Source organism: Pogona vitticeps, chromosome 1 (genome assembly GCF_051106095.1).
Source record: "Pogona vitticeps strain Pit_001003342236 chromosome 1, PviZW2.1, whole genome shotgun sequence".
In the NCBI taxonomy this organism is placed as follows: Eukaryota; Metazoa; Chordata; class Lepidosauria; order Squamata; family Agamidae; genus Pogona; species Pogona vitticeps.
Window position 1 is genome coordinate 49446183 of NC_135783.1, and position 27537 is coordinate 49473719.

General features: G+C 40.2%; 1 protein-coding gene across 1 annotated transcript in view; it reads right to left on the reverse strand.

Moving 5' to 3' along the window:
• The window catches only part of TTC27 (tetratricopeptide repeat domain 27), a 117331-nt gene that overhangs the window by 45232 nt on the left and 44562 nt on the right, over positions 1 to 27537 (reverse strand). Inside the window, exon 10 of the mRNA XM_072992336.2 lies at positions 16953 to 17066. Within this exon, the coding sequence (XP_072848437.2) occupies positions 16953 to 17066 (114 nt within the window). The remainder of the gene's footprint in view (positions 1 to 16952; positions 17067 to 27537) is intronic.

Consider the following 27537-nt stretch of genomic DNA (forward strand, 5'->3'; position numbering starts at 1 on the left):
AGGAAGACATGAAACCTTGAGCAGCTACCACATTGTCCTATGTGAATAAAGACGGGGGAGGACCTCCAGGGTGTTGTTAAAATGCTGCTCCCACCATGTCTTAGTGGGCATTGGTGGCTAAAGCTGACAGGAATTGTAGTCCAACAACATCTGGAAGGTCGCAGTTTCCCTGGCCCTCCTCTAGATCTTGAGGATCTGGCCAAGCTCTATGGAGCAATGCCTACTGTTTGCTTGACCCTTACCCTTATATCTTCCAAGGTGTCTGATGCCATAAGCTCTTCATGATAAAGTGTTTTCCCCTCCTGTTTACAGGAGGCAGCAATAGAACATTTACAAAGAGACCTGCTTCTAACCCATAATGTTCATGCACAGAAACTCTTTTACTGTTGTATTTCCAGGTAAACAGTGCAGATCCCTTCAGAGTACTCATTGATGTAGGAAAAGGGAAATCAACAAGACATGAGGTCCTTCCTTGATATGGGAAATCTATTACAAGAACACCAAACCTATATAGAAGAACACCTGAAAAAGGGAGATAGTTGGATTCAGATAGTGATGGGACTGATAAACAATCAAGACAACAGTACATCAACCTGCTTCAAAGGTCCAACAGACAATATGAATCCTGGAATGTTCGTGGATGTACAGGGGGAACGTGTTTACTGAATGCTAACAGGATGGGCATCCTGGCCTTTGTCTGGAGTAGCCTCATTTCATTCTTTCTTGAGTCCATCCTGCCAGTTTTCTCAGTCTTTTTTTTTAAGTGCATAGATCTCTGCCAGGCTCATTCCTCACAGCAGCAGTTTTCTCTGTTTTACTAGGATCAGTTTCAGCGGCTGAAATCCATTAACGTACACCCTGCAAGTCTGATGATGCCATATTTGGTAATTAAACCTTTCCTGTTTCTCCCCTGCAAAAGCTGCCTAGCATCCCTTAGGATCCCTCTGGTCCTAGGGAAGGCTTTGGGGCTTCCGGGAAGTCTTATACGTAGGAAAATTGCTGCCAGAGGTCCCACCACATCTGCTTAAATGATCAGACATTTAAGATTTCCCGCCGCTTTTCTGCTGTCCTCAAATGTTTCCTCAGGACTAAGGGGATTCGAAAGGAGCCGAGGAACTTGAGGCAGGAGGAATAGGAAATGTTTAATTGCCAAAATGCAGCCACTGCTGATAACATCATCAGACTTACATGGGGTAACTTTATGTCACTGGATTTCACCCAATGCATGTACAGCCTATTTCTACATCAACATTTATAATCTGCTGTCTCTTTTAATTCCTGTGGACCTTTCAGATGCAACTGTAGTGAAAAATTATATATAAATTAAGCAAACTACACTGCAATTAACGCTGCCCAACAGGTTTATGTAGGTTGCTGTGGGCTTTTCAGGCTCTTTGGCCATGTTCTGAAGGTTGTTCTTCCTAACGTTTCACCAGTCTCTGTGGCCGGCATCTTCAGAGGACAGTACTAACCTATGTAGGTTAGTACTTTGTGTATGTTTGAATATCATGATGCTATTTGGATTCATAAGTAACTCGTTTGGATTCAGCCAGTTTAAGAGCCACATTATCTGGCGCCTCAGATAAAAACTGAGTTTCTGTAACTAGAAATGGTTTTTTTCCCCAAAACAATACTGTAGCAAAAGACAGTATATAATAAGGCAAATTGGCTTTTCCAAAACCAAACAACAGCAGCATTCCATGTCATTTGAAGCTGCATGCAAGCAAGAGAGTATCGAAGGGTGCCTTGATATAAATCAGGGGTCAGGGAACATTTTTACCTTTTACCCTCCAAAGATGACATTACCCCCTTGATTCAAAAGGAAGGAAATCATACATTATTTGAATTAAAAATATTATTGAATCTGCACAGGCTGTGTATCGAACTAGCAGGATGCACCAAATTTGATAAAGATGTGCACTATTTTTGCTGGAACACATTGCACTCCAGCCATCGTGTGGTATAGGGAGTAGTAAGGTGTCCAACGTGCCTAGCAAGTTGCATTAAATTTTTGCTAGCTCACACAGAATTTAATCATCATCAGTGGCTACCAGAGTGGTGTTAGCAAGGACATACTTGCTAGAGACAGCCAATGCAGAACTGAAGGTAGCTTTCCCTACCTTTAATCATTCTATGTGTGGTGTGCAAAAAGGAACAAACCAGGCTAAATAAAGGTCATGTCACCCACCCTGGTGCCACAGCCCAATATCAAAGGACCAGTGTGCTTTTTTTATCATCATCAAAGGAAAACTCACAGTGGTCAGAGGAATGAAAAAGATGAGTCTACATCCCAATCCCAAAGAAGGGAAGTGCCAAAGAATGCTCCAACTACTGTACAATTGCACTCATTTCACATGCTAGCAAGGTTATGCTCAAAATAGTACAAGGTAAGCTTCAGCAGTATGTGCACCAAGAACTCCCAGAAGTACAAGCTGGATTTTAAAGGGGCAGAAGAACTAGAGACCAAATTGCTAACATGCGCTGGATTATGAAGAAAGACAGAGAGTTCCAGAAAAACATCTGCTTCATTGTCTACGCAAAAGCATGGCAGAAAGTGAGGAGGACTTAAAGAACTTCTTAATGAGGTTGAAAGAGGAGAGTGCAAAAAATGGTCTGAAGCTCAACATCAAAACAACTAAGATCATGGCCACTGGTCCCATCACCTCCTGGCAAATAAAAGGGGAAGATATGGAGGCAGTGACAGGTTTTACTTTCTTGGACTCCATGATCACTGCAGAGGGTGACAGCAGCCACAAAATTCAAAGACGCCTGCTTCTTGGAAAGAAAGCAATAATAAACCTAGACAGCACCTTAAAAAGCCACCCTTCCCCCCCACACCTTAATTCAAGCTTTCTCTTTTGCTTGCCTGTTCTTTTCCATAGTTTTGACTGCTGAACCCCATTTTTTAAAATTTTATTTTATACAAAAAAATACACAAAAAAACACATACATAACAACAAAAATACAAAAAAACCAAGTAATAGTGCTTATTATAAACTAAATTCTAACATGCACCCCATACCCACGGGACTCTATTTACTATAATAATTTTTTTTTTTACAGATCACATCTCCAAAATTGTATTGAGTATTCTTTAGAGGCTTTCCCCCTTCCTTTCACTAACACAAATTCCACAAATTTACCCCAAATATCATAGAAATTGTTACAACTTATTTTCCCTTTTTATTTTAAGTTCCATAGTCAATTTATCATTTAATGCAATGTCCCATACTTCACAATACCAGTCTTCAATTTTAATATCATTCTTGTATTTCCAAAATCTAGCTATTAATATTCCATAGTTTTGAGTCAGTCTCTCTCTCTCTCTCACACACACACACACACATACACATCCACCCACCCTCCATTTTCTACATACATTTAAATAAGGTTGATGAAGCCCTCGGTCTCTCGCACCTTCCTTCCCTCGTCAACTTAATCCTTTCCCACCTCCTGCTTGTTTGCAGTCATTTCCGGAGGAAGCAGGATTGAATTGATTGCCCAGGGCTAATCCACAGCTGTAACCAATCAAGCAGGCTTCTCTCTGATCTCTGAAGGAATAGAGGATTTACAAGTGCCCTGCTGCAACCAAGAAGGTAACAGGGAGAGGTGGCTTACAATTTGAGGTTTGGCTGCAGAGGGTGGGGGGAGGGGAGTAGCACTCTGCTCATTACCCCCAGGATTTTCACTTTTACCTCATTTGGAGTAATTTACCCATGTTTCCCGACCACTGATATAAATGAATGCAATTGACCTGAATGGCCTCTCCAATGTATCGATGAAATGTTTCCCAGGGTATTCTGAGAACTGACCGGTTACGGATATATATGCCTGTGATCCGAGAACAACACTCTTTTGTGAATGGCTGGACCATACGATCCCAACAATGACAGTGAATTAAAGTTGCTGCTATATATGAATTGATGGAGAAGGCTGTAGCTTTATTTCCCTGGTTTCTGGTTTGTTCAATTTAGAACAAACATGATCCAGGGCCCACAGATTAAAAGTGCATTTTAAGCAGCAACTTGGCAATTATGAAAGCTGCCAAAAGTGCTGCCCTATATATCAAGAACAGAACATTCCACATTTCATGACCATGCATAAAGCACATTAATTTTATTTTAGAAGCTGCATCTCAGAGATGCTTCGAATTTAATCTTTGTGTTTACTCACTCAGAATTAATATCTGTGTATGGAAAACATCCCAAAGATGCAAAATGCATTGTAGTATTGAAGGATGTGTTCTTTTCCACAATCAACTTGCAGCACTGACACAGGTTATTAGCAAATTATTTTCACTTAACAGACATGGTGACTTACTACATCATCAGACAAATGACACATTTGTCCTGACAGCCTATTCAATATGCTTTATTGGATGAAGGATAGTGATTAACTTCATGTGAGAGATGGCATACTTCCAGACTGCATGGTTTAATTTTTTTTAAAAATGGGAAGTCTGGATTACAATTCCCATCATTCCTGGCCACTGGCCTTACAAGCTGACCTGACCTGGAGTTCAGCTACCACCTGGAGGGCACAAACATAAACATCCTTAGAGTTGTTGATAGCAAACCAAACACAGACCAACTATAAATGACAAATGAAATTTATTAGAAAACAAAATGGTAAGGTCGCTCATCAAAGGCTCCATTGAAGATCTAAAATAACCCATTTCATGAGTGTTAAACCTCTCTGAAGTAGCCAATGGGCCTAAACAGGGATGATGCTCCACCCTGACATGATGGGGAGGTATAACTCCCATCCTGATCCCTGTCATTTCTAATTTTATATCAGCAACTCAAGGTATCTGGAGCAAGACTCTGTTGTCAGGAAGAAGCAACAGTTACTTGCCTGGTCCAGAGAATCAGAAGTTACTGCGTTTTTTTTTTTTTAGTTCCAGTCCAATAATCACAATGAATACAAGAGAATGCTTTCAGTCCAACTGGGCAAAATTTACCTTTGTGACTGGACAGGGGAAGAAGAATTTAAAGTATGTTTAGCTACTTAGAATGTATGCACTTGACGTTAAGGTAACACAGCTGTCTATGATACATCAGTAAAGAAGTACAGTTTTTTTTCTTAAAAGTCTATTGAATAATTCCAAAAATTAAAAATGACCAGAGAAAGAGAGAAGCCATCCTGTACTTTGGAGCAACTTAAGAGTCAGGGGAAATCTTCAAAGTTGGTTTTCTACCCATGGGACAATTTAGCCCCAAAGAGTTTAACTTGTAGAACTAGCTGAAGATTTCTAAAGTTTTTTTACCTGCTCAATACAATTTCTGTTTATTGACTATACTCTCTTCTTTGGTCTATGCCCAAAGGCAATTATCTTGGTTTTCTGGGAATTAATTGTCAGGGATTCATCTTCACAATAAGAGGAGAGCTTTCTCAAAGCCCTTGTCAGCCCAACAAGTGTTCTAGAAAGTATTACTGTGTCATCCACATACAGTAGGGGAGGTGAATATTTAAACAGTTGGGTAGATCATTTATATATAAGAAATAATGCAGATGCTAAAAGATGTTCTTGCTTGACACCTCTATAGGTTTGAACAGGTTCAGTTATATGACCTTTTCTCCTATATCTAAGTCTCAAATATGTTTGTTCATATAGGGTCCTTATCAGATACAGGAGTCTTCTATCAATAGTTGACCTATTGAGTTTATCCCAAAGTTGTGATCAAAAATCAATTGAATCAAAAGCTGATTTAAAGTCCACAAAGGACACATAAAGTGAGGTTATTCCTTTGACCAATTATTTCACAATAAGATGCTAGATGAGTATTTATTTATTTATTTTATTTTATTTATATCCCTCCTATCTGGTCGGTTAAGACCACTCTAGGCACTGATGTATCGTGGACCTTCCTGGCCTGAAGTCCGCCTGCTCTAGCACAAAAATTTGTCCAGAAGGTGCCTTGCATAAAGCTTGCTTATAATATTCAACAGACTAATCAGCCTAACTCACTCTAAATGTTATAATTTTTTAAAAACTGCCTCCATTTTTAGAAATATCTTATAGAATGCTGATTTGCTTTGCCAGCACAAGACCATTTCTGCACTCTTGTGCAGCAATAATGACTGAAGTCAAGATACTTGGGAGTGTACAGCAACAATCATACTTGCATCATAATTCAAAATGTGCACAAACATTTAAGGGACGCATCAACAGGCCACAGAAAATGTAACTTAAGATTCCCATTTGAAATCTACTACATTCCTTTCTATTAATCACCAAACCAACTGCATATGGTAAATTATTTGCTATCTTGTCTGCTGATGTTACACTGACCCAGTATGAAAATACTGCTAGAATCCATTGATCTTAAGAGGAACAAATTCCTGAGGTCATAAGGAAACATTTAGCATGACTTGTCAACCTCAGCAGTCCTATAATCAACACAGTCAGGGAAATGACATAACCAGGCTTTTAAAAATCTATTGGAGTCAAAACATTCCCTTCCCTTGGAAATAGAAGACTCCCCCTTCCCATGGAAATAGAAGAGCAAGAGGGAAGACACAATAGCACAGTGCTATTTTGTTAATGGGTGGGATCTAGTTCCTGGCTGATAGCATGGATACAATGGATAATATGATAAAAATTGCCTAAAATAGATTACCCAGTTGCTTCATAAAAGCTATAACCTTATCTCAAAGAAAAGACAAAGTATGGGTGTTTATGGCACAGAAGTCTGTATATTACTTCTTCATATTACATGCAATCTCCAACTTTAGCTTAATTTCAGTTCTAGAAAATGTCTTTCTCCTCACATACAGTACTCATAGGAAGCTCAGTGTGCCGTTCACCCTTATTATGTTAAATAGTCATGCATTTTTCATATTGTAGGCTAATATTTTTGAGAGGCGGAGCCGAGAGATAAAAAGGCGGAGCCTGAGAGCGAAGAGGCAGAACCGAGTGCAGTGAGAGAAGAGTGAGAGTAGAGTCAGAGTCAGAGGGAAAGATCAGAGTGAAGTGAAAGATAGAGTGATATTTGCAAAATCTGAGGTGTGGTTAGTCAGAAGAGTGCATAATAACTCTAAGATCAAATAGAAGATTGTCATTGATGATTGATAAACCTGAAGAAGATACATATGAATTATTATCAAAACATCTGTAATCAATAAACCTGTTTTATTTTAAAAGACAGTGATGAATGGACCTTCATATTTCTTTTAAAAAGTACACTGGTGCCTCACAAGATGAAAATAATTCATTCTGCGAGTAGTGCCATCTTGCGAAATTTTTGTCTTGCGAAAAGTGGTTTCCCATAGGAATGCATTGCAATGCATTCCTATGGGAACCTTGCAAGACGAATGAATTATTTTTGTCTTGTGAGGCATCGGTCTTGCAAAAAAAAAAAAAATTGTCTTGCAAACCATGGCCATAGAAGAACCCGTCTTGTGAGTCACCAACACAATCACAAAAATCATTCGTCTTGAGGGTTTTTCATCCGGCAAGGCGTTTGTCTTGTGAGGCACCACTGTATGTTGATTTAGTGACCAACTGGTGGCAGCGTGTGAAGAGAAGATTGGTTTGCCTTCATGTGCTCAGTGGTTGGAAGATAACCAGGGGTAACTAGGGGCAAATGCTACACTCAGCTTTGTGTGTCCCTTCACATCTCAGGTAAATCTCCACATTTTAATGGAAAAGTCTGAAGTGATAAAATTCTGCAACAAAGCAACTACATTAGGCACAACTCCTCATCAAGGACGTACAGTGGTGCCCCGCATAGCGATGTTAGTCCGTTCTGGATTAATCGTCGCTATCCGGAAACATCGCTAAACGGAACAAAAAAGCCCATAGAAACGCATTAAACTTCGTTTAATGCGTTTCTATGGGCTTAAAACTCACCGTTGAGTGAAGATCCTCCATAGGGGCGGCCATTTTCGGTGCCTCTAAAGCGAGGCAACACAGCGGGCGGCCATTTTGGAACTGCCGAAAATGGGGCCTTTGGCATTTTCCCCCAGCTTAGCGGCGGGAGCTTCGAAGCCCCGTCGCTCAGCTGGAGGGAAATGTCAGCAGTCGGTTGGCAGTGGCTTTGGAAGGACCCCAAAGCCACCTCCGACCGCCGACATTTGCCTTCCGAGTTCTCAAAGGGCTCCCCCCCCCGACATTGGAGAAAGCCCTTTGAGAGCTCAGCCAAACAGCCCAAAAAACCTACAACTGATTTTTCTCTACTTGTACTGAGAATAACCATTTAGGCTCATTTTTCCTCCTCTACTACCTGCTGTCTTTACAGTAATCCATGGCCTCCTATTGCTGTTGTTGTTCTTAGGGTAGCTGATCCTACCAAGATAATATGGTGACCTAGTCAGAGAAGAAGTTTCTCCCACAGCATAGAACAGTTTTCCTTCTCAGCAGCAGAGGGAGTGTCTAGTGCCTTCCATTCCTGCCTTCCCATGGGGGCTATGATATAAAACTTAGCTGGTACAAAACCACCTGTTAGTGCCCAGTGCTTGGATTTGCAGGCACAGAGGAAGAAGAAAATCGACAACTTTGTCCAGAAGGGACCTTGAGATAAATTTTAGGAAGTAAGTCTCACTGAATGGCCAGGGCTTACCAGAGCAAGAAACAGTTGTTAATGAGCCCTCCAATGTTTTGCTTTTCAAATCTACATCTCACTCTAGGAGCCTTCTTAGTTAAAAAGAAGGGGAAATATGCTTTAAATCAAGTAAGGAGAGGAATCCTTTATCAATAAGATGGAAAGTAAAGGGCCATGCTGTTTGGCTGGAAGCATCATGCATTCATCATTTTTGAGTTACACTACAGGTAGCTGGAAAACATAGACTAGGACATCTCAGTAATATGCATACTCTGTGAAAATCTGCATATATGATAACCTAATTCCTGCCTTCAGTAGCCCACAATAATAAGCGGAATAGGACACCAAATTATTTCCATGGATCTGTTTTTACACAGAGCAGCCATGAAACCTTTATTTGACAGATGAACATCAAAAAAGCTTTAGAGCTTAGAACTATAGATTTGGACTATAGTACTACATGCAAACTAAGATCATGGCCACTGGTCCCATCACCTCCTGGCAAACAGAAGAGGAAGATATGGAGGCAGTGACAGATTTTACTTTCTTGGGCTCCATGATCACTGCAGTTGAGGACAGCAGCCACAAAGTTTAAAAAAGCCTGCTTCTTGATAGGAAAGTAAGGATTTTAGTGAGTGGGGAGTGTTTGGGGATTTTTTTATGTGTGTGCATGTGGGTCTGGTCTCTGGGTGTCTGTATGAATTTCGTTGTGTGGGTATACTACATATATACTTACAATGACAATAAATTAATCTGATTTGATTTGAAAGCGATGACAAACCTAGACAGCATCTTAAAAAACAGAGACATCACCTTGCCAACAAAGGTCCGCATAGTCAAAGCTATGGTTTTTCCAGTAGCGATGTATGGAAGTGAGAGCTGGACCATAAAAAAGGCTGACCACCGAAGAATTGATGCCTTTGAATTGTGGTGCTGGAGAAGACTCTTGCGAGTCCTCTGGACTACAAAGAGAACAAACCTATTTGAAGGAAATCAACCCTGAGTGCTCACTAGAAGGACAGATCCTGAAGCTGAGGCTCCAATACTTTGGCCATCTCATGAGAAGAGAAGACTCCCTGGAAAAGACACTGATGTTAGGAAAGTGTGAAGGCAAGAGGAGAAGGGGACGTCAGAGGATGAGATGGTTGAACAGTGACATCAAAGCTACCAACATGAATTTGACCCAACTCTGGGAGGCAGTGGAAGACAGAAGGGCCTGGCGTGCTCTGGTCCATGGGGTCACAAAGAGTCAGACATGACTTAACGACTAAACAACAACAACAACTACATGCATGTTTCATTTTAAGCCAGATCTTTTTTTTAAAAGAGAGGTGGAACTTTGTTTTTTGCTTTTTTTAAACTAAAGAAGGGGGAGAGACAGAGACAGAAAAAGAAAGGGCGCTGCACTGGAGCCAATAAAATTCAATCATACTCTGAAGCAAATTCTATTAAAATGTGTTGCTAAAGTCAGAAGAAAGGACAAAAATACAGGAAGCATATTAAAACTCCCTTTATAATTACTTCCAAGTAAAATAATTGCCTATCCAATTATGGTACAAGAATGAACCCACACAATATCCATCATTCCTGTCAAATATAACCTTGTATTGAATCAAACTAGTTAGGAAGAAAAACAATGAAATAATAGAATGATCGCTTTGAGATCACGATCATTTACTTTTATAAATTTTCCAGACTTCTTGCATAATACCCGACTTCTCTCACATTGATTCACTATTTTAAAAGAAAGGATTATGGAACAATAATATGTTTCTTATAAAATATAATGAAGAGTTTCTTTTTAGTCACCTTGGAATCTTTAGGAGAAAGGTGGCATATAAGTATTTTAAACAGACAAACAAATAAGAAGTGAGTTTCCCTTCGTATACCAAGTCCATGAGCCTGGTTCAGATATGTATTGCCCCTACTGCAATTGCCTGCAAAGTGAAAAGATGCACCACAAGTTCCATGGGAAGTACACTGAGTGAAAAATGGCTGGCGGTGGAGGTTCTGGATTACACAAATCAGCAGAATTCCTGCCAGCTTGAGCCCAACATCAGGCCCATACACTCTTGTGGCAAATGACTTGAGGTGATGGAGGCACCCTTCAAATGCCAACAGTTTTAGAAACCCGTCTAAAAAGCACAACGGAGAGGGGCCTTCTCCTATGTGGCTTCTGGACAGCAGAATGCACTCCCTTTCAAGGTGCAACTTGTTTTGACTCAAGCTGATTTTAAGAAAGCAGTAAAAACACACCTTTTTAGACTGGCATATTATATCTAACCAGCTCTGTTGTGCTACTTTAATCTGCATCTTTTCCTGATTTTAATCATTTCTAATGTATTTACTGTACTTAATTTTAATAGTTTTTACAATGGAGCTACTTTATATGGCTCTATTTTTTTCTTCAGCTAAAAGTCATTGTATCTATTTTTATTATTTTAAATGTTTGTAAGCTGCTATTTTTTAGTGGAAAGGTGAAAGCTGTTTAGATATTTGCAAGATCAGCCAGTTAAGCCAAAGTAACTAGGCATCTAGTAGGCCAGCTTCCATTGAGTTCAAGCTATGCGTAACTCAGTCCAAACCAAATGCTTCCAACATCCACTGAACTTGAGAGCAGTGCGATTCTCCCTGAATACATCTGCCTATGCATACAAATCTTAAAACAAAAGTCACATTTCCTCCAGGCCATGTTTGGAAAAATAATTATATTATTCAGAGAGCACAAAAACTGCAGGAACATAAGATATAAAAAAAGTGAAAATGGTATTTTTACTTCATGCACTGATTCAGCATAGCTTTTCACTCTTTCCACCACCTGCCCTGACCACCAGCCTTTTTACTATAGAGAGAACTGATTTAACAATAACTTTAAAAAAAAGAACATTGAAATATGACCATTGTACTTTAAAATGAAATATCCCAGACATAAAATACATACAGTGGTGCCTCACTTAACGACGATAATCCGTTCCAGGAAAATCGCAGTTAAGCGAAAACACCGTTAAGCAAAATTAAAAACCCCATTGAAACGCATTGGAACCTGTTCAATGCGTTCCAATGGGGTAAAAACTCACCATCCAGCAAAGATCCTCCATACGGCGGCCATTTTCGCTGCCTGTATAGTGAGGAATCCATCCCTAAGCACAGCGGGGAGCCATTTTAAGCACCCGGCGGCCATTTTGAAACCCCAACGATCAGCTGTTTTTGATCGTCGTAAAGCGAAAATCCGTTCCTGAAGCAGGGAACTGATCATCGCTAAGTGAAATTCCCCCATTTAGACCATTGTTTTGCGATCGCAATTGCAATCGCAAAAAGATCGTTGTAAAGCAGATTCGTCGTAATATGGGGCAATCGTTAAGCGAGGCACCACTGTACATACCATATCAAGTAGAAAAAGAGTTTACGCCACCCACAAAGAATTTTAAGGGCCTTTTATTTAAAGTAGACCACTTTTTCTATGAAGCATATAATAATGGAAATAGAGAACACAGACTACTCTGTCAAGATGCACATTTCAAACAAAGATTTTTAACTAAACAGTGAGCAAACATTATATTGTAACTCATTTTAATTGCCAGTATTATTTCTTTTTCAAGAAGCCACAAAAAAGAAACAGCTGCAGCTGATTTTTTAAAACTTAGTAGCCTGATAACATAAATGTTAAGCCACTGGAATTCTCTTAAAACTAACTATAAGCAGTCTTCATTTGATCAGAGGAGTCAGAAGACAGCTGGAGTGTTTGTCAATAAAAGAAGTCTATATCTAATTTTATTACACTGAAGAAGAATGGACAAAACATGTACACTGTTGTGATTCAAGATTTCTATTTTCAAACTCAAGCAACTAGCTTTGCCGTTTCTTCTCGTCAGTCCAACTCTTCGTACTTCCATTTAGTGTTCCTCAACTTGCAGAAACGGGTTTCCATTTTGTGCTGGACTTGCAATAAAAAGGAGGACCCCAATATCTTTTTAATGATATTTTAGCCAGAAAGTTTTAGAAGAGACAGCCATGTTAATCTGTGCTAGTATATCAGGCCATATGCCTACACACTCCTACAGTTGTAGGCCAAAAACGAAAGAAAAATACAAAAATAAAGAAGACAAAAACATTGTGGCACCTTTAAGACTAACTGGCATATTTTAACGTGAGCTTTTGTGGGCTTTGTCAGATATAGGAATGAGACTACATGGCAAATATTCATGCATTTATACATGGCCAAAAATAAAGATATTGTTTCCTGGACACAAGGTGTTAATTGTGAGGCATTTCACTCCTGATAATGACCTTTAAGATGTCTATTTGATATTCAGTTCTTTTCTTAGGAAGCTTTGTTCTGTAAACAAATGATTGGTGGCTAAATTAACCTGGTCCATAAAATCATTGCAGGAATAACATGGTAATGAGTTAAGGAGGTAAAAGGCTAATAAAGAAATCTTATCCATTTTTCTAGGGCTGCTTTAAAAACTGGATTTCTTCTCTAAGGATGGTAAAATTTACATCTCTACAATGAAGCACTGCAGCTTATCATTCTGTTTGGTTGATCTATGTAGATTAAGATATCAGCAACTGTGATCTCGAAAGCTTTCACAGCCGGGATCCGAAGTTGCGGATTTTCTGGGCTGTTTGGAAGTGCTCTGGAGGTTTATCTTCCTAACATTTTGCCAGTCTCTGTGGCCGGCATCTTCAGAGGACAGGAACTAGAACTCTGTCTGTGTTCTGGTGTAGTGTGTGGGATTGTTGAGTATTTGTAGCTGTAGGATCAAGTTTTTGTTCTTTTCAGGAGATTAGGTGTTTCCTGTGATCAGGGTATTTTTTTGTTATGGGAGTTTTTTTTATAAGGGAGGAGATTATCTGTCACTGTGATTGATGGTTATTGTTGGCTTGTCTTTTGTGTGCAGTGATCACTGGTCCTTGTGGCTGGATAGAGTTCATTGGCCTTTTTGCATGCTGTATTTTTCAGTGGTGGGAGCCAGGCTTTGTTGAGTTTTAGACTTTCTTCTTCTTTGTTGAAGCTGTGCTAGTGTTTGTGGATTTCAATGGCTTCCCTGTGTAGTCTATCATAATGATTGCTGGTGTTGTCCAGTACTTCTGTGTTTTGAAACAGGATTTCATGTACAGCTTGTTTCAGAGCATATTCAGCTACTGCCAATTTTTCCAGTCGTTTTAGTCTGCAGTGTCTTTCATGTTCTTTGATTCTGGTCTGGATGCTACGTTTTTGGCCCCAATAAATATCTGGCCACAACTGTAAGCAAGCAAGCAAGCAAGCAAGCGAGAGTACATGTACACATGTGCATGATATGTGCCATCACACCACTTATGACTTATAACAACCCTAACAGAGTCTGCAAGATCTGTGAGATATTTAAGGGGTGGCTTTATTGTTTCTACCTTACAGCTAATTTCCTAGGCCAAGTGAGGATTTGATGCCAGGACTTCCGAGTCCTGGGCTAACACTCTGCCCCGTGCACCACAGTAGCTGTCTCTATCACTGTAGCTTAGGCATTCTGACAAAGTGACATTTTTCGACTGCTTTTCAATGTTCTTATCATTTCTCTCATTTTTAAGTTTCCTCTTTTGAGATCTAATGGAAGGGCACTGGATGTCCACAGCAACCTCCCACTTACACCTAAGATACCTAATTAGATAAATCCCACTGAGTTCAAAGTGATTTATTCCCATATAAGTAATGGCTATTAGTCATGGTATGCATAAGTCATCTGTAGGATCAAAGGAAATATGCCTTTATTGAAAACTGGATGCCAGACTAAACTGACTGCTGGTCTGGTCCTGTGGAGTTCTTCTTGTGCTCTTACACTTCTTTTTTTTCCCCCATGGCACCACTGAAATGGATTGACGAGTTTGAGGGAAACGCATGATTTCCTAAGCTAAGGCTATTTTGGCAGCAGTTCTAATGTGAGTTGCAGCGTGCTGATTTTGCAAAGATGCCTTCTGTCCAAGGTGCTTTGCAATCTAATCTCATTCTGAACAGTGCCTGAATCATCTGATCGTTGGAAGGCAAGCCATTAATATTCCCACTTCACAGAAAGGAAACAGAGATTTGGACACTGACTCAGCCAACAAGAGCAGGATTTTGAAGATTAGGTTCAGTATTACAACCACTGGACAACCATGACGGCTCTAAACCACAAACACATTTTCAGTAAGTGACAAATCGCTGCTTTTCTTTCTTTCCTCTGTAACGTAGGAAAGTGGTGATTACTGCAAAAATCCTACTCAAAAATACTATTTTTGAAAACTGAATTGCCATATGATACAAGCTTGCCAACCACATACACATCTGTGTTTGACTAAACATACAGAATCATTTTGGGTGACCTTTAGTCTTCGTCAGTACTTCCCATTAGATTACTAGTTACCTTGTTAAGCTAATTTAAAGGTACCTTTTATAAAACATTCCTTTTGTCGCCTTAGTGAGGAAGTTGTATGGTTATGTGTGAAAACAGCACATACAAATATATCCCAACAGGGAAATTCCCATGACTCAGCAGCCCAGGCCATCTGAAATTATCAGAGGCTGACAGACCTAAGACTAGCATTCTAAAATAAAACATATGATGAGCTGATGCCTGCTCTGACTGCATCAAATTCAGACAGATCAAAATATACATTTGTTTGTGAATCATAGAAAAACATACAATGGCCTTATTTCATTTTCGGTTACTGGGTCCCAGTTTGGCATTTTGTTTAGATCTAAGGGTATGGTGTTAACAGTTTATGATGGTTTAGTTTCCTCAAATATTTTGGTAAAGTGAAAAAAAAGTCTGCTAAATAACTGTTGCTACAAAACAGGATCAGTTGAGTAATTAGAAATAAACCAAGTCAATACACAAAATTACTTGTAACAAGACTTCATCAATACTGTATTGATTCATTCCTATATTATTATTTATTAACTGGTGATAAGGGGCTTGTCATGGGCAGATGCTGCACTTTATTCACGTACTTTTGAACAGTTTCTACTTCAGTTAGGGTTTAATACTGTAATATGTTTAACTATGTTTTAGTATTACAACTGTATTAGTTTGTGTTTCTATTCTATTTTTTTTTCTCAATTAAGGGACCCAAGGCCTAACGTCTTGCCTTTTTATTTGTGTTTTTTAAGCTAATTTTGATCTGAGCTGCTTTGAATCACTGTTTTAAGGTAAAGAAGGTATACAAACCAGTCAATCTACCAAAAAATAATTAACAAATAGTGAAATAGCCATGTATCTTCCTCCAATGAACTGACAAAGTGCCAGGACAGATCTTGGATCAAGATGTACCATGGCATCTCATCAATTAGCTGCAGTTCGCTGTAACAAGTTATGCAAACCATACACAAACAGCAATAGGATCTGTGCTGATATTTACCCTGGTTTAATATAAAAAACCCAAACTAAGAGCATCCAAACATTACCGCATACAGTATTACTTGTTTCCATTTACAACCTGTTATGCTCATTAATAGGTTGGCATTTTAACATTTGCCCAGGTTTCAGGATTTTGCTTTCAACAGGGCAGAAAATTGGCTAGGAATATCTGCAGGACTCTACAGTTCAGTCTTCTGTATTCATTCAGGGACTGAACTTACTTCTAAGTAGCCATTCCTAGCCTTGAAGTATGAAATGGCTTTAGCAGTTTTCATGAAGTTACTTTTGACATGTCGGTTTGTTCTCCTACAACTTTTAATACCTTTGAAGCACCCTGAACATCTTGCTCCATTTCAGCTTTTTCATCGATATTGTGTAAATAGATACACTATGCTACAATTCAGTGACAGGGATGCAAACAGAAGTACATTTCTACCCTAGACCTTCTCCTCTGCAACAATAAAAGCCTGCAATTTTGGATAGCATATACCAATTATTCTTAGGAACAAAAATCAAAACAATAAAGTTTCAAAGTTAGGAAGAGTCATACATTTGAATCAGTTGACTCTACAAGGAACTCAGAAAATTATGTTATCTACTTCTGAGCACCAATTCTAGGTCACTAAATGTTTTGTGTGCGCGCGTTTCACCTCTTCAGTAAATGTTTAAATATGTTCGTTGGTATCAGCTTCTTTGGACAGGATCCAATCCACCTGTTTTATCCTTTGGGTTTCTACATATCCCCATGGCATCTGGAATCTTGACAGCAGAGGATACAGACAACAGGCAAAGCTCACACAGAAGTAAATCTGATAGTCTTTAAAGTACCACAATACTTCACACTCCCCATTTTTCCCATTTAATTCTGAGAACATGCTGAGACAGACTAACATGGCTACTTCTTTAGAAGCTGTAATCAAGGATTTCTAGTACTCGTTTCCTTCTAAGAAAGATTAATGAAAGGGAAAAATATACAAAGAAAAAAGTTCAGTTGGGAAAAGAAACAGTGAAATAGACTTATCAAGAAAACTCTTACCTGAGTTTGTTTCATTGCCCGTTCAATTCGACGGATACTTCCTCTTTCAAGTTTCGTCCGAAGAAGCAAAGCAGAAGTTTGAATTGCCCAGAACTTTGGTTGTGAGAGCAGATACTAAAGAAGAAGTAGAGATAAGAAATTAAGTTTTTTATTTTTTGAGTAAGAGTGATGAGACAATGTGTTGTATACCATACTTCAATACAACTGAGTTATATTTGGCCGCTATATCCATTAGGCCAGTGGTTCCCAACCTTGGGCCTCCAGATGTTCTTGGACTGCCACTCACATGAACTCCATTCAGGTGGCCACTGAGGACTGGAGAACAGCTGAAAATAGTTTAGCCCCATACTTGCTTTACTGTTTTGGACAGCAGAATGCAAGGCCTTTTTCCCCAGGGCCAAAGTATCAGTGAGGTTGACAAGGCTTGGCCTGGCCCTGTTGCTTCCATATCACGGTGCTGACACAGTCTACTAATTCTATCTTTAAACATTAATAGATAAAGGGACCCTTCTCAGCAGCCTGATCTAGAACAAAGGATTTTCATAATAAATAGAAGCCTTTGATGTTGATGATGAAGAAAAAATGTTATTGTAGTTTTCTTCATTTATCTCATTTGAAAGGCAAGACTGCTGTTATTAAAATGTACTGATGAACAAAAAGGTTATTAACCGGTCTGCCATCTCCACTAGTAAAGTTTAAGCAACCTGTGGAAAAGAAAGCTTCAGGGCGACTGTAAAAGGTTACTGTATTTCAAACATGCACATACAGACACGGACCAGTAATTCTGAAGCCAGATATAGGTGCATGCAATTGGGCTGGCAAAGTAATACTCCCCTGCCCTTTCCTCTCTTCCCCAATGCAACCTATTTTGACTTGGTAAATCTGTTGAACAGAGTGAGCTGTGCTGCAGCAGAAGGAGTTGTCGTCTTGAAAATAAAGCACAGGCACCGTCCATGAGCAGACTTTTTGACCATGAAAGGCAGCCAGTCCCTGGATCCACGGCATGTGCACACAGGCTTCCAATGTCTTCGTGAAATTGACAAGAGGTCATTTTAAAGCTTCTCTAGTGAGCTCCATGCAATGCCTAACAGTTTTTATCTGTTGATTCTTCAACTTTTAACCTACATTGATTCCTGGAATTTAACTTATATGCTTTTACTTTCTTACTTCTCAGTAAACTGACTGTCTCTTCCACCACTCAGCCCTTTCTAATATCTTTACAGTGGTGCCCCGCTTGACGACTACCTTGTTAGAGGAGGAAATCGCTTAACGATGAGTATTTTGCGATCGCTATAGCTATAGCGATCGCAAAATGATGTTTTAATAGGAGAAAATCGCTTGACGATGATTGGTTCCCTGCTTCGGGAACCGATTTTTTGCTTTATGATGATCAAAACAGCTGATCGCCGGGTTTCAAAATGGCCACCCGCTGTTTCAAAATGGCTCCCCACTGTGTTTAGGAAGGCTTTTTCGCTTTACAGGCACTGGAAAATGGCCGCCCTATGGAGGATCTTGGCTGGACGCTGAGATATTTCGCCCATTGGAACGCACTGAACTGTTTTTCAATGCATTTCAATGGGTTTTTTACTTTACCTTGACAGCGATTTCGTTCTACAGTGATTTTGCTGGAACGGGTTATCCTCGTCAAGCGAGGCACCACGGTATAAGCAAAGTGGCAGTGTTATCTTCTCACCTTGTGTGAAAATCATGCTGAGGACTTTATTCCTGTTTCCAAAATTCACTGTGAAAATCCAAATACATATAGAAATAATAGTAATGCCTATCTTATCAGAATGAAGTTGCCTTTAGTTTATCTGACACTTACAAATCTTCAGCTATTCGCCAGGCAAAAGAGCTCTGACTTTGAATCTGGCTTCCAATGAAATATCTGTGAATATGTGCCTGGAGATAGGGACAGGCTATTTTCTCAGCTCTGTATATTTACAACTGGCAATCACTCATTGTATTGCTTCAGGCACATACTTCCCCATTCGTTTCTCTGGGATACTCCACCCGTAAAGAATGGGACACCAACCATTTCCCAAGAGACCAATGCCATTCACTTCACAGTATGCAATTTTATTTCTGTCTATAAAGCTAATCCTGGGATTGTACAACTAAAAGCAGCTTTTCAATACAACAGGTGTCTGCCGATCGCCACCCCAGAAAGGCTTAAAGTTTTTAACCACAATGGCTACAATCCATTTTGCTCCATACAAAAAAGGGTCTGCAAGGTCAAGACTCTGCACAAAGAAACAGCTTAATTAGAAACAGTATTTTTAAACTTTGCTTTATCTAGTCATGAAGCCACTGTGCCAGACTTCCAGCATTACTTCATTAAAAATAAATCATAAGAATTGCTTTGCTAGATTAGACTGGGGGACTGTCTAGTTTAGCATTCTGCATGCACGCACACGCACACAACATGAGATGTACTCTAAAAATTGCATATGACACATATAAACTCATGTACCTAACATTTTTCAGATTACATACTTATGTTAAAAATGTAAACTTTTCAACAATCCCATTTCTGTCATGTAAACTTTTCTCAATAAGAACTGTTTCATAGAAATACAGTTTCCAGAAAAAGGAAGATTCTTGAAAGTAATTTTTTGACTCCATCCACATGGAAATGTATAATACCACAAAAATGCATATACAACTGGCCTTCCTGCTGTAGGTGCTCAAAGGGTTAGGGTTAGGATCAGCAACAGAAGGGGCAGCTTCCTTTAAATCAGCAGAAGCTCTATTTAAAGCTAGCATTTTTGAAAGCTGTAGGCATCTAATTCGGCTACAACCTGGATCAGCCACAATAGGGGCACAGAAGGAGTACTTGGGATGATTTTATTAAGGTGCTTTCGCCTGCCATTGAACACTGTTTACAACAGGGGTCTCAAACATGTGGCCCGGGGGCCATTTGTGGCCCGCCAGATGATAGTTTGTGGCCCCTGCCTTGCCTGCCCCCCCGAAGCGCCCACACGTCCTCTGCTGTCAAGAGTCAAAAAAAGCCTCACCTCGCTCGCCAGCTCTCTCCCAAGATAGTGCCTCTTGCAGTTGGCAGGCTGCAGTTCTGGATGGAGGGTGCAAGAGGCGCTGTCTTGGGGGAGAGCCAGTGAGTGAGGTGCGCTGCCAGCCCTTTTCCCCAAGCGCCCAAGCCACCACCGAGCGATGCCTGAGAGTGGAGCTTGCTCCTGGCCCATCCTCGAAGAGCACCTCCAAGCTGCCAACAGCAGCTGCCACTGCCACCGCCTCTTCCAGGGAAGCGGCTCTCTGGCTCTCTTTCTCGGCACCCCCAGCACAAGCCCAGCCAGCGGCTGCCTCAGCACCCAGCGGTGCTTCCTCCTCCTCCTCTTTGTCCTGCTTCAGCTGCCTCGGTTCTGGAGGCTGCCTGGACTCGCCTCACAAATTTTGCTCCTCTGTCGTGGTGGGGGTAGCTGCTGCTGCTGAGTGCGCCTTTTTTGATGGGGGGCCTTCAGAGGAAAGTTGCTGGACTTCCGTGTTTGTGTGCTTGTGTGCGTGTGTGTGCGCGCACCTATGGGGCCCCCCGCCCCGTTCTGTTTAATTTCGTGGGTACCGATGGGGGCTTTTCTCCTTTGGTAAGGCGATTCTGTGAGTTTTTTTTTAAATTTTAAGTTGTGCCCTCTTCCCCCCCCCCACTAGGCAGTCGCCAGTGCTCCCTCCCTTCTCCACTTCATCCTGCTGCTGGTGGTGGTGGTGGTAGTGAAGAAGGAGCTGGAGGGAGTCGTGGCTGGCGACAAGGGCTCGCGCGCCCTTTCTCCTCCTCCTCCTCTTCGCAGCCCCAGCTGGGCTAAGGAAACTCCTGGGCGGCTTCCTCGGGCTCTTGCTCTGCTTGGAGGAAAAACTGATGTGGCTCAGCCTCACCCAGACTCTGCCTCCAGCGGCCCCCAGGTAAATTGAGTTTGAGACCCCTGGTTTACAATCCCATTCAGTGGAATTTTCAGAACAAATAAGAAACAGTAAGAGACATGCATGTTTCCAAGTGCAGCATAGGAGTCCTGTATAAAAACTGCTTAATTCTTTCCAATCGTTATATGCGCCTAGACAGCCTTTCAGATTATCCGCCCTAGGGAACCACTTTCTCAAATTTATCCAGGAAAGAGAGAAATTCTCTAACAACATCTCAGAGACAGATCTCATTACAATAAATCACTGTAGCATAGCTTTCAGTGTTTGTTTGTTTAAAGAAGGACTTCTGATTTTGCACAGCAAGTGGCAACAGCGGCACTATGTTGGCGGAGGGGCCATCCTTTTATTTCCTTCACAACACTTCCTGCTTAATGTCATTCTAAAGAATCTCTCTCTCTCTCTCACTCACTCACTCACTCACTCACAAACACAAATGGTGGAACCTTCTATTTCTAGCAGAAGGGGGGGAAGAGCTCAGAATGCTTCACAGAAAAACAATTCTGAGAAAATCTTGTTCAGTGCTTGTTATCATTCTTCAGTATCTTCCTCAAGTCCTTCAAATATTTCAATTTAGAAGATGCCCAAGGGTGCTGTGCTTCAGTTTTTGGTTTCTTTCTGCAACTTCCCTGGCTGCTCGTACATCTTGATCTGAACAAGACATGTGGGAAGGAGTTAACCTATGATATCTTCCCATAGGTGAAGTGAGGGAATCTGAGGGCTGCTAGTGTCACAGAAAAGACCATACAGTACAGTGAAATACAAAGCATGCACCTCATAAATAAGGCATGTTTGAGAATCTTAAACCTCACCCATGACAATTTCTTCACAACTTCTTTCTCAAGGGAACTTACTTTCCATCTAAATGACAGAATGATCAAAATTTTCATGGGAAGAATTTTTTAGCACAGTACTAATATAAACCCTTTTGTGTTGCACACAGGTGCAATGTCCAGCAGAGGAACAGTACTACTCGGCTTCAGCATAAAGCCTGTAGCATCTTAAAGACAAAAACACATTATAATGCAATCATTTGCTGGACTATAACCCACTTTATCCAATGCATAGTATGTTAACCAGAATTCCACATGGATCATTCCAAGATTATTATATAGATAATGTATGTTCAGTGGTTACAGCTGGCTGACAGTAAGTACTGATCTGCCATTCCTTATGAGGGACATTGGTATAAACAGCCTCAACATCCATGATGATTAGGATGGTATTGTCAGGAAGACTGTCAGTACAACACTGGTGTTAGTCAAAAGGTTCAGAACAAATGGATTATAGTTTCCGCAGGAAGTCAGAGGCAACCCATAACTAACTTGGATAATCGGTGATAGGTTGTCTAAGAATGGAGCCCAAAAAGCATAGCTTTTAATAGTTACAATATTGAAGCCTGAGCACACAAGATCTCTCCACCCCAATTTGCAGGAGGCACTGTTAGAACAGACGTAGCTTAAGAAGGTGGATACAAGGCTGGCTGATAACTTCCTCCTCTCTTTCTGCTGATTCCTCACTCTTCCCCCATCCCCTTTAGTCACCTAGGTGTCCTAGCACTAAGGCAGTAAGCATTTAAAAGGAAAAAAAGGAAGGAAAAATGGAATGGAGGGGAAGCGAGGAGGGAAACAAGCAGACCCAGGTACCAGCTATGGGGAGGAGAGGATTCAGAAGGCAGCCAGTTTCCACACTGCCCTATCTGTTTCACTGCAGATGTAGCAGGCTGGAGTGGCTTCAAGGAGAACAAATACAAAACTTTCCCCAGTGATCACATTGTCTGAACTGATGCAAATATATTTGATTCCCAAAAAGTAGAAGCCCCAGAGATGGAGGAAAAAGCTAGAGTGGGGCGAGGTGGGAATGGATTTGCATTAACTTTTACATCATGTAGCCAATGGAATATAATGCATAGTTGTCCATTCCAGTTTCAGAGAATTTCCCACTCTATTTATCAATGTAGTCATTCCCTCAGTCTGGTCTGAGGATAGGGGCCTTTAAGTTGTGCTACTGAAAGGTTACTTTTCCACCTCCTGTAAATGGTCCAACATGTTCATAATAAAAACAACTCCACCTTCACTGGTTTCTTTAATTTTGGAGAGTCAAACCCCCTTACCAGTCTATCACACAGTTAAATTGATCAATAAATCCTAATAACCTTCTGCCCGCCCATGCTGCAGTGCATAAAATCTACACTGGTTGTCAGCCATGCTTTACAAACAGATCAAACTGCATGGCTAGTCACTGAGATATATCATCGTGCACATGGCCTCAAGATAGATATAGGGTAAGCCATTGCTAACCACAGCAAGTTGCACAATACAGACACCAGACACATATGGAGACTGAACTGACATGAGAGTCAGTGTGATGTAGCGGACATAGTGTTGGGCTACAATTAGGAGACCTGGGTTTAAATCTCTCCTAAGTCATGGAAACTGACTGTAGGTGGCAATGGTAATCCTCTCCTTGAAAGTCTCATATATCTTAAAACCACATTAAAGATACCATAAAACAGAAGCAACATGAAAACATATAACAAGAACAAGAACAATTCAGTTAATGTATAGCTATGACTACCATCCTTTTGCCTCCAAGCCAAAATGTAGTCAGTTACAGAAGAAATCTGGAGTACCCATTAATCTGGATGTAAATTTTCACTTCTGCAGATGAAAAAGCAGTGTTGATCACAGCTGATAGCTGGAAAGCAAAAAGCTATTCTTTGTGTGCCCCAGGACTTGAGTAGATATAGTGAATTTTTTCTCCTTTCTAATAGTAGACTTTCACACATGGTGTAAGGGCGAGCATTTGATTTAGGCCTATATCATAAATGGTTTTTGAAATTCTCATCTGTTTTAGAAATAGGCTTATCATATAGAGTGATACACTGTTTTTTCACAAGCTGATTCTCCTGTGTGTGTGACATCCTCGGCATTCAATCCCTTTACTCACACCATGATCTTTAAACATACCTATGCATCTTAACTTGAAATTCAGTTGTAATGGGTGGCTTAATTCAATTATTTTGTTGACCAATCATTTGAATTATTTGTGGCCAAATGAGGAACCAAGCATTCTAAATTATAAAAATAACCAAGTCCTCTTAAATATTCTACATAAAAATATTACACTTAGCAAGGTATCAACATTATTACATTTGTCTCAACCTTTTAGTGCAAATGACTCTTCAACCTTTTAGTGCAAATGACTCTTCACAATGTTTCAAGAGCCTCTATCTAGACTTTTTGTTGCAAGACCTTTTATAACCTTCTTGGGCAGGCACACATCTTGTTTATGGCAAGGATAGAAGCTGAACAAGCCATTTGTGGTATAACTTGTATTAATTCTTTGTGGTCTTAATTTGCAATTCACTAGTGCCAAAGTTTTATAACGAAGGCCAGGCAATTTTTTCTGTACCTCTTATTGAAAATTCATTGTTGACATTGTTTCATTGCTCATTTCAGTTTGGGAATATGTTTCTTATTGAAAGAGACTTGCAATTACCCATTTCTAAGTGAGGGAAACAGCATTTTGTTTAACCAGTTCCTTTTCAATAACGAGTGAAGCATAAACCTGCACGAAACCTGGATTCCATTTTCACTTCAAATGGAGTACAGCCATATTACCAATGTCTACTCTACTTCAAATGTATCATTTACTCTGTATTATGCTGAAAATCACCTCATCTGTCCTTGATGGCAACACTGTTCTTCCACCCCAACTAGGTGTTTATATTGGACTGCTTCCTGAAACCATGTAATTACAGCCTTCCCTACCACATCACAGAACATCAGTACATATTTCCAAGGGCCCAATCTCAACAACAATAAATCAGGAATTTGGATTTCTATTAAAGGATTTACCTCTTCAGCGCCAGAGTTGTGACAACACAACAGGAGTTCTTGACTTAATGCTGTGTTTACCACAGTATGATACTTATTCCCTTGAGGAGATACAGTTAGCAACTAAGAGACCTTGAAGAAATGATGCACAAAGAAAATGCATGAATTATCCTCATTTTCGGTCTTATTAAACTTAAATTTTAATAATGTCTTTTTAAGGTAAGTTACAGGGTTTCCTTTAGTTGTACTACACACAGCATACAGTATGTATTGTGCTTTTCCAATAAAGTCAGCTCTACTTCACATTCAATAAGTGAAAGTCATCATTCCTATTGGCATTTTACAGTTATTCATCATCACATTTTAATCCCATCATTCCTCCAAAGAATTCAATTAGAATCTTGGGTCTTAATATGTAGAACTCTAAAGTTTCTGTTTTCTTCAAAACATTATCTGACAAAGCTGAAAGAGCATGGGAAAAAAACATTCTTAGCTACGTCGTCATTGTTGTTTAGTCGTTTAGTCGTGTCCGACTCTTCGTGACCCCATGGACCAGAGCACGTCAGGCCCTCCTATCTTCCACTGCTTCCCGTAGTGGTGTCAAATTCATGTTGGTTGCTTCGCAGACACTGTCCAGCCATCTCATCCTCTGTCATCCCCTTCTCCTCTTACCGTCACACTTTCCTAACATCAGGGGCTTTTCCAAGGAGTCTTCTCTTCTCATGAGATGGCCAAAGTACTGGAGCCTCAGCTTCAGGATCTGTCCTTCCAGTGAGCACTCAGGATTGATTTCCTTTAGAATTTATAGGTTTGTTCTCCTTGCAGTTCAGGGGACTCTCAAGAGCCTCCTCCAGCACCACAATTCAAAGGCATCAATTCTTCGGTGGTCTGCTTTCTTTATGGTCCAGCTCTCACTTCCATACATCACGACAGGAAAAACCATAGCTTTGACTATTCGGACTTTTGTTGGCAAGGTGATGTCTCTGCTTTTTAAGATGCTGTCGAGGTTTGTCATCGCTTTCCTCCCAAGAAGCAGGCATCTTTTAATTTCGTGGCTGCTGTCTCCATCTGCAGTGATCAGGGAGCCCAAGAAAGTAAAATCTGTCACTGCCTCGATATCTTCCCCTTCTATTTGCCAGGAGGTGATGGGACCAGTGGCCATGATCTTAGTTTTTTTGATGTTGAGTTTCAGGCCATTTTTTGCACTCTCCTCTTTCATCCTCATTACAAGGTTCTTTAATTCCTCCTCACTTTCTGCCATCAGAGTGGTATCATCTGCATATCAGTCAACACTTAAAAATGTAAAACATGCATGGTCATGTTCTTATGGTTATTTAGTATTTAAAGCAGTCCCATTTTAAAGGCTGTATGCTACTTTTTCTTTTATGCAATAGTGAAATAATTTTATAGGATTCTTACTTCTGATATTCCTCACCGTTACAGGAATAAATTAGGCCAATAGAGTAATTTGCCCCAATAGCTGCAACTATTTAGGATTTAGTTTATTTAATAGCACCTCACAAAGCTATTGAAGAACCTTATTAGTCAGAGTTAGTATTTTCCGGCAGCAGTATATGCATCTCCTGGCAATATGGTGAACATGTGCTTTAAAAAAATAGGAAGGATACATGAGAGTTATCTAACATTCCAGATATATTGAAAAAATTACTACATTAAAAAAGATAAAGAGCAGGGGTTCACAAGTTTGGCCTGATATTGGTGATGGGCAGGACCCTATCACTTTTGAAAAGTTGAGAGGGGCTTTATCTTTGATTCATATTATGCTTTGGAGGCACACAGTGCAAAACCATGAACATTCTGATGCTCTCGAATCAGGTGAGGTCCCTGAAGATGGAGGTAAGCAAATATCATCCCCCTCTTCTCAACACAGGGAAAAAGAAGAAGATCCAGGCAACTACTGACCAGTCCATTTGACATCGATACCAGAAACATTCGGGACAGCTCATTAAACAGTTTTTTTGTGACCATTTAGAATACTGCAATTTCCAAGACCCAGAACAGATTTCTCAGAAGCAAGTCATGCCGGACTAAGAGAAATCCTATGGATATAATGTATTTTGATTTCATCAAGACTTAAATGAGGATGTTGAGGGACTGATCAGCAAATCTGCAAATCACACCAAAGTGGGAGGGGTAGCTAATACTCCAGAAGACAGACTCAGGACTCAAAACCACCTAAACATGTTGCAGAAGTAGGCCAAAACTAATAAACTGAATTTGAATGAATTAAAATGCAAAGTGCTACATTAGGGCATTAAAAACAGATGCATTCATGTAAGATAGGTGACAGTTAGCACATGGGGAATTTAGAAGAGGGTGACAAGCATGCTAAAAGGTCTGGAAACCTAGCTCTGTAAGGAACTGCCCAGGGAGCTGGTAATGTTCAGCCTGGAGAAGGCAATATGGTAGCTATCTTCAAAATTTTTTTTTATGGGTTGTCATGTGGAAGACAGAAGTTAGGATCTTAAGTAATGCATTTCAATTACGAGAATGGAGGTTTCATCTGAACATTCAGAATAACTTATTGACAGAAAGACCTTGTTTCCCAACCTGGGAGTCGTGACCCCAAAGAGGTCACAAAATGTTTTCTAAGGCAGTCACAGGCTGTCTTATATGTATTGTAGGCCTTGTTAAATAATTTCTTCCTTGGCCTTTTGGAGCTAGATATTAAAGTTAATATGTATGTTTATATATGAGAAAGGCCCTTTGGAGGGCGAGAAAGAAACCTCTACTCTCTGAGAAGGGATGACTTTAGCCCATTAAAAACGCCTTTTTATGCAAACATGGTGGGGAGGGTT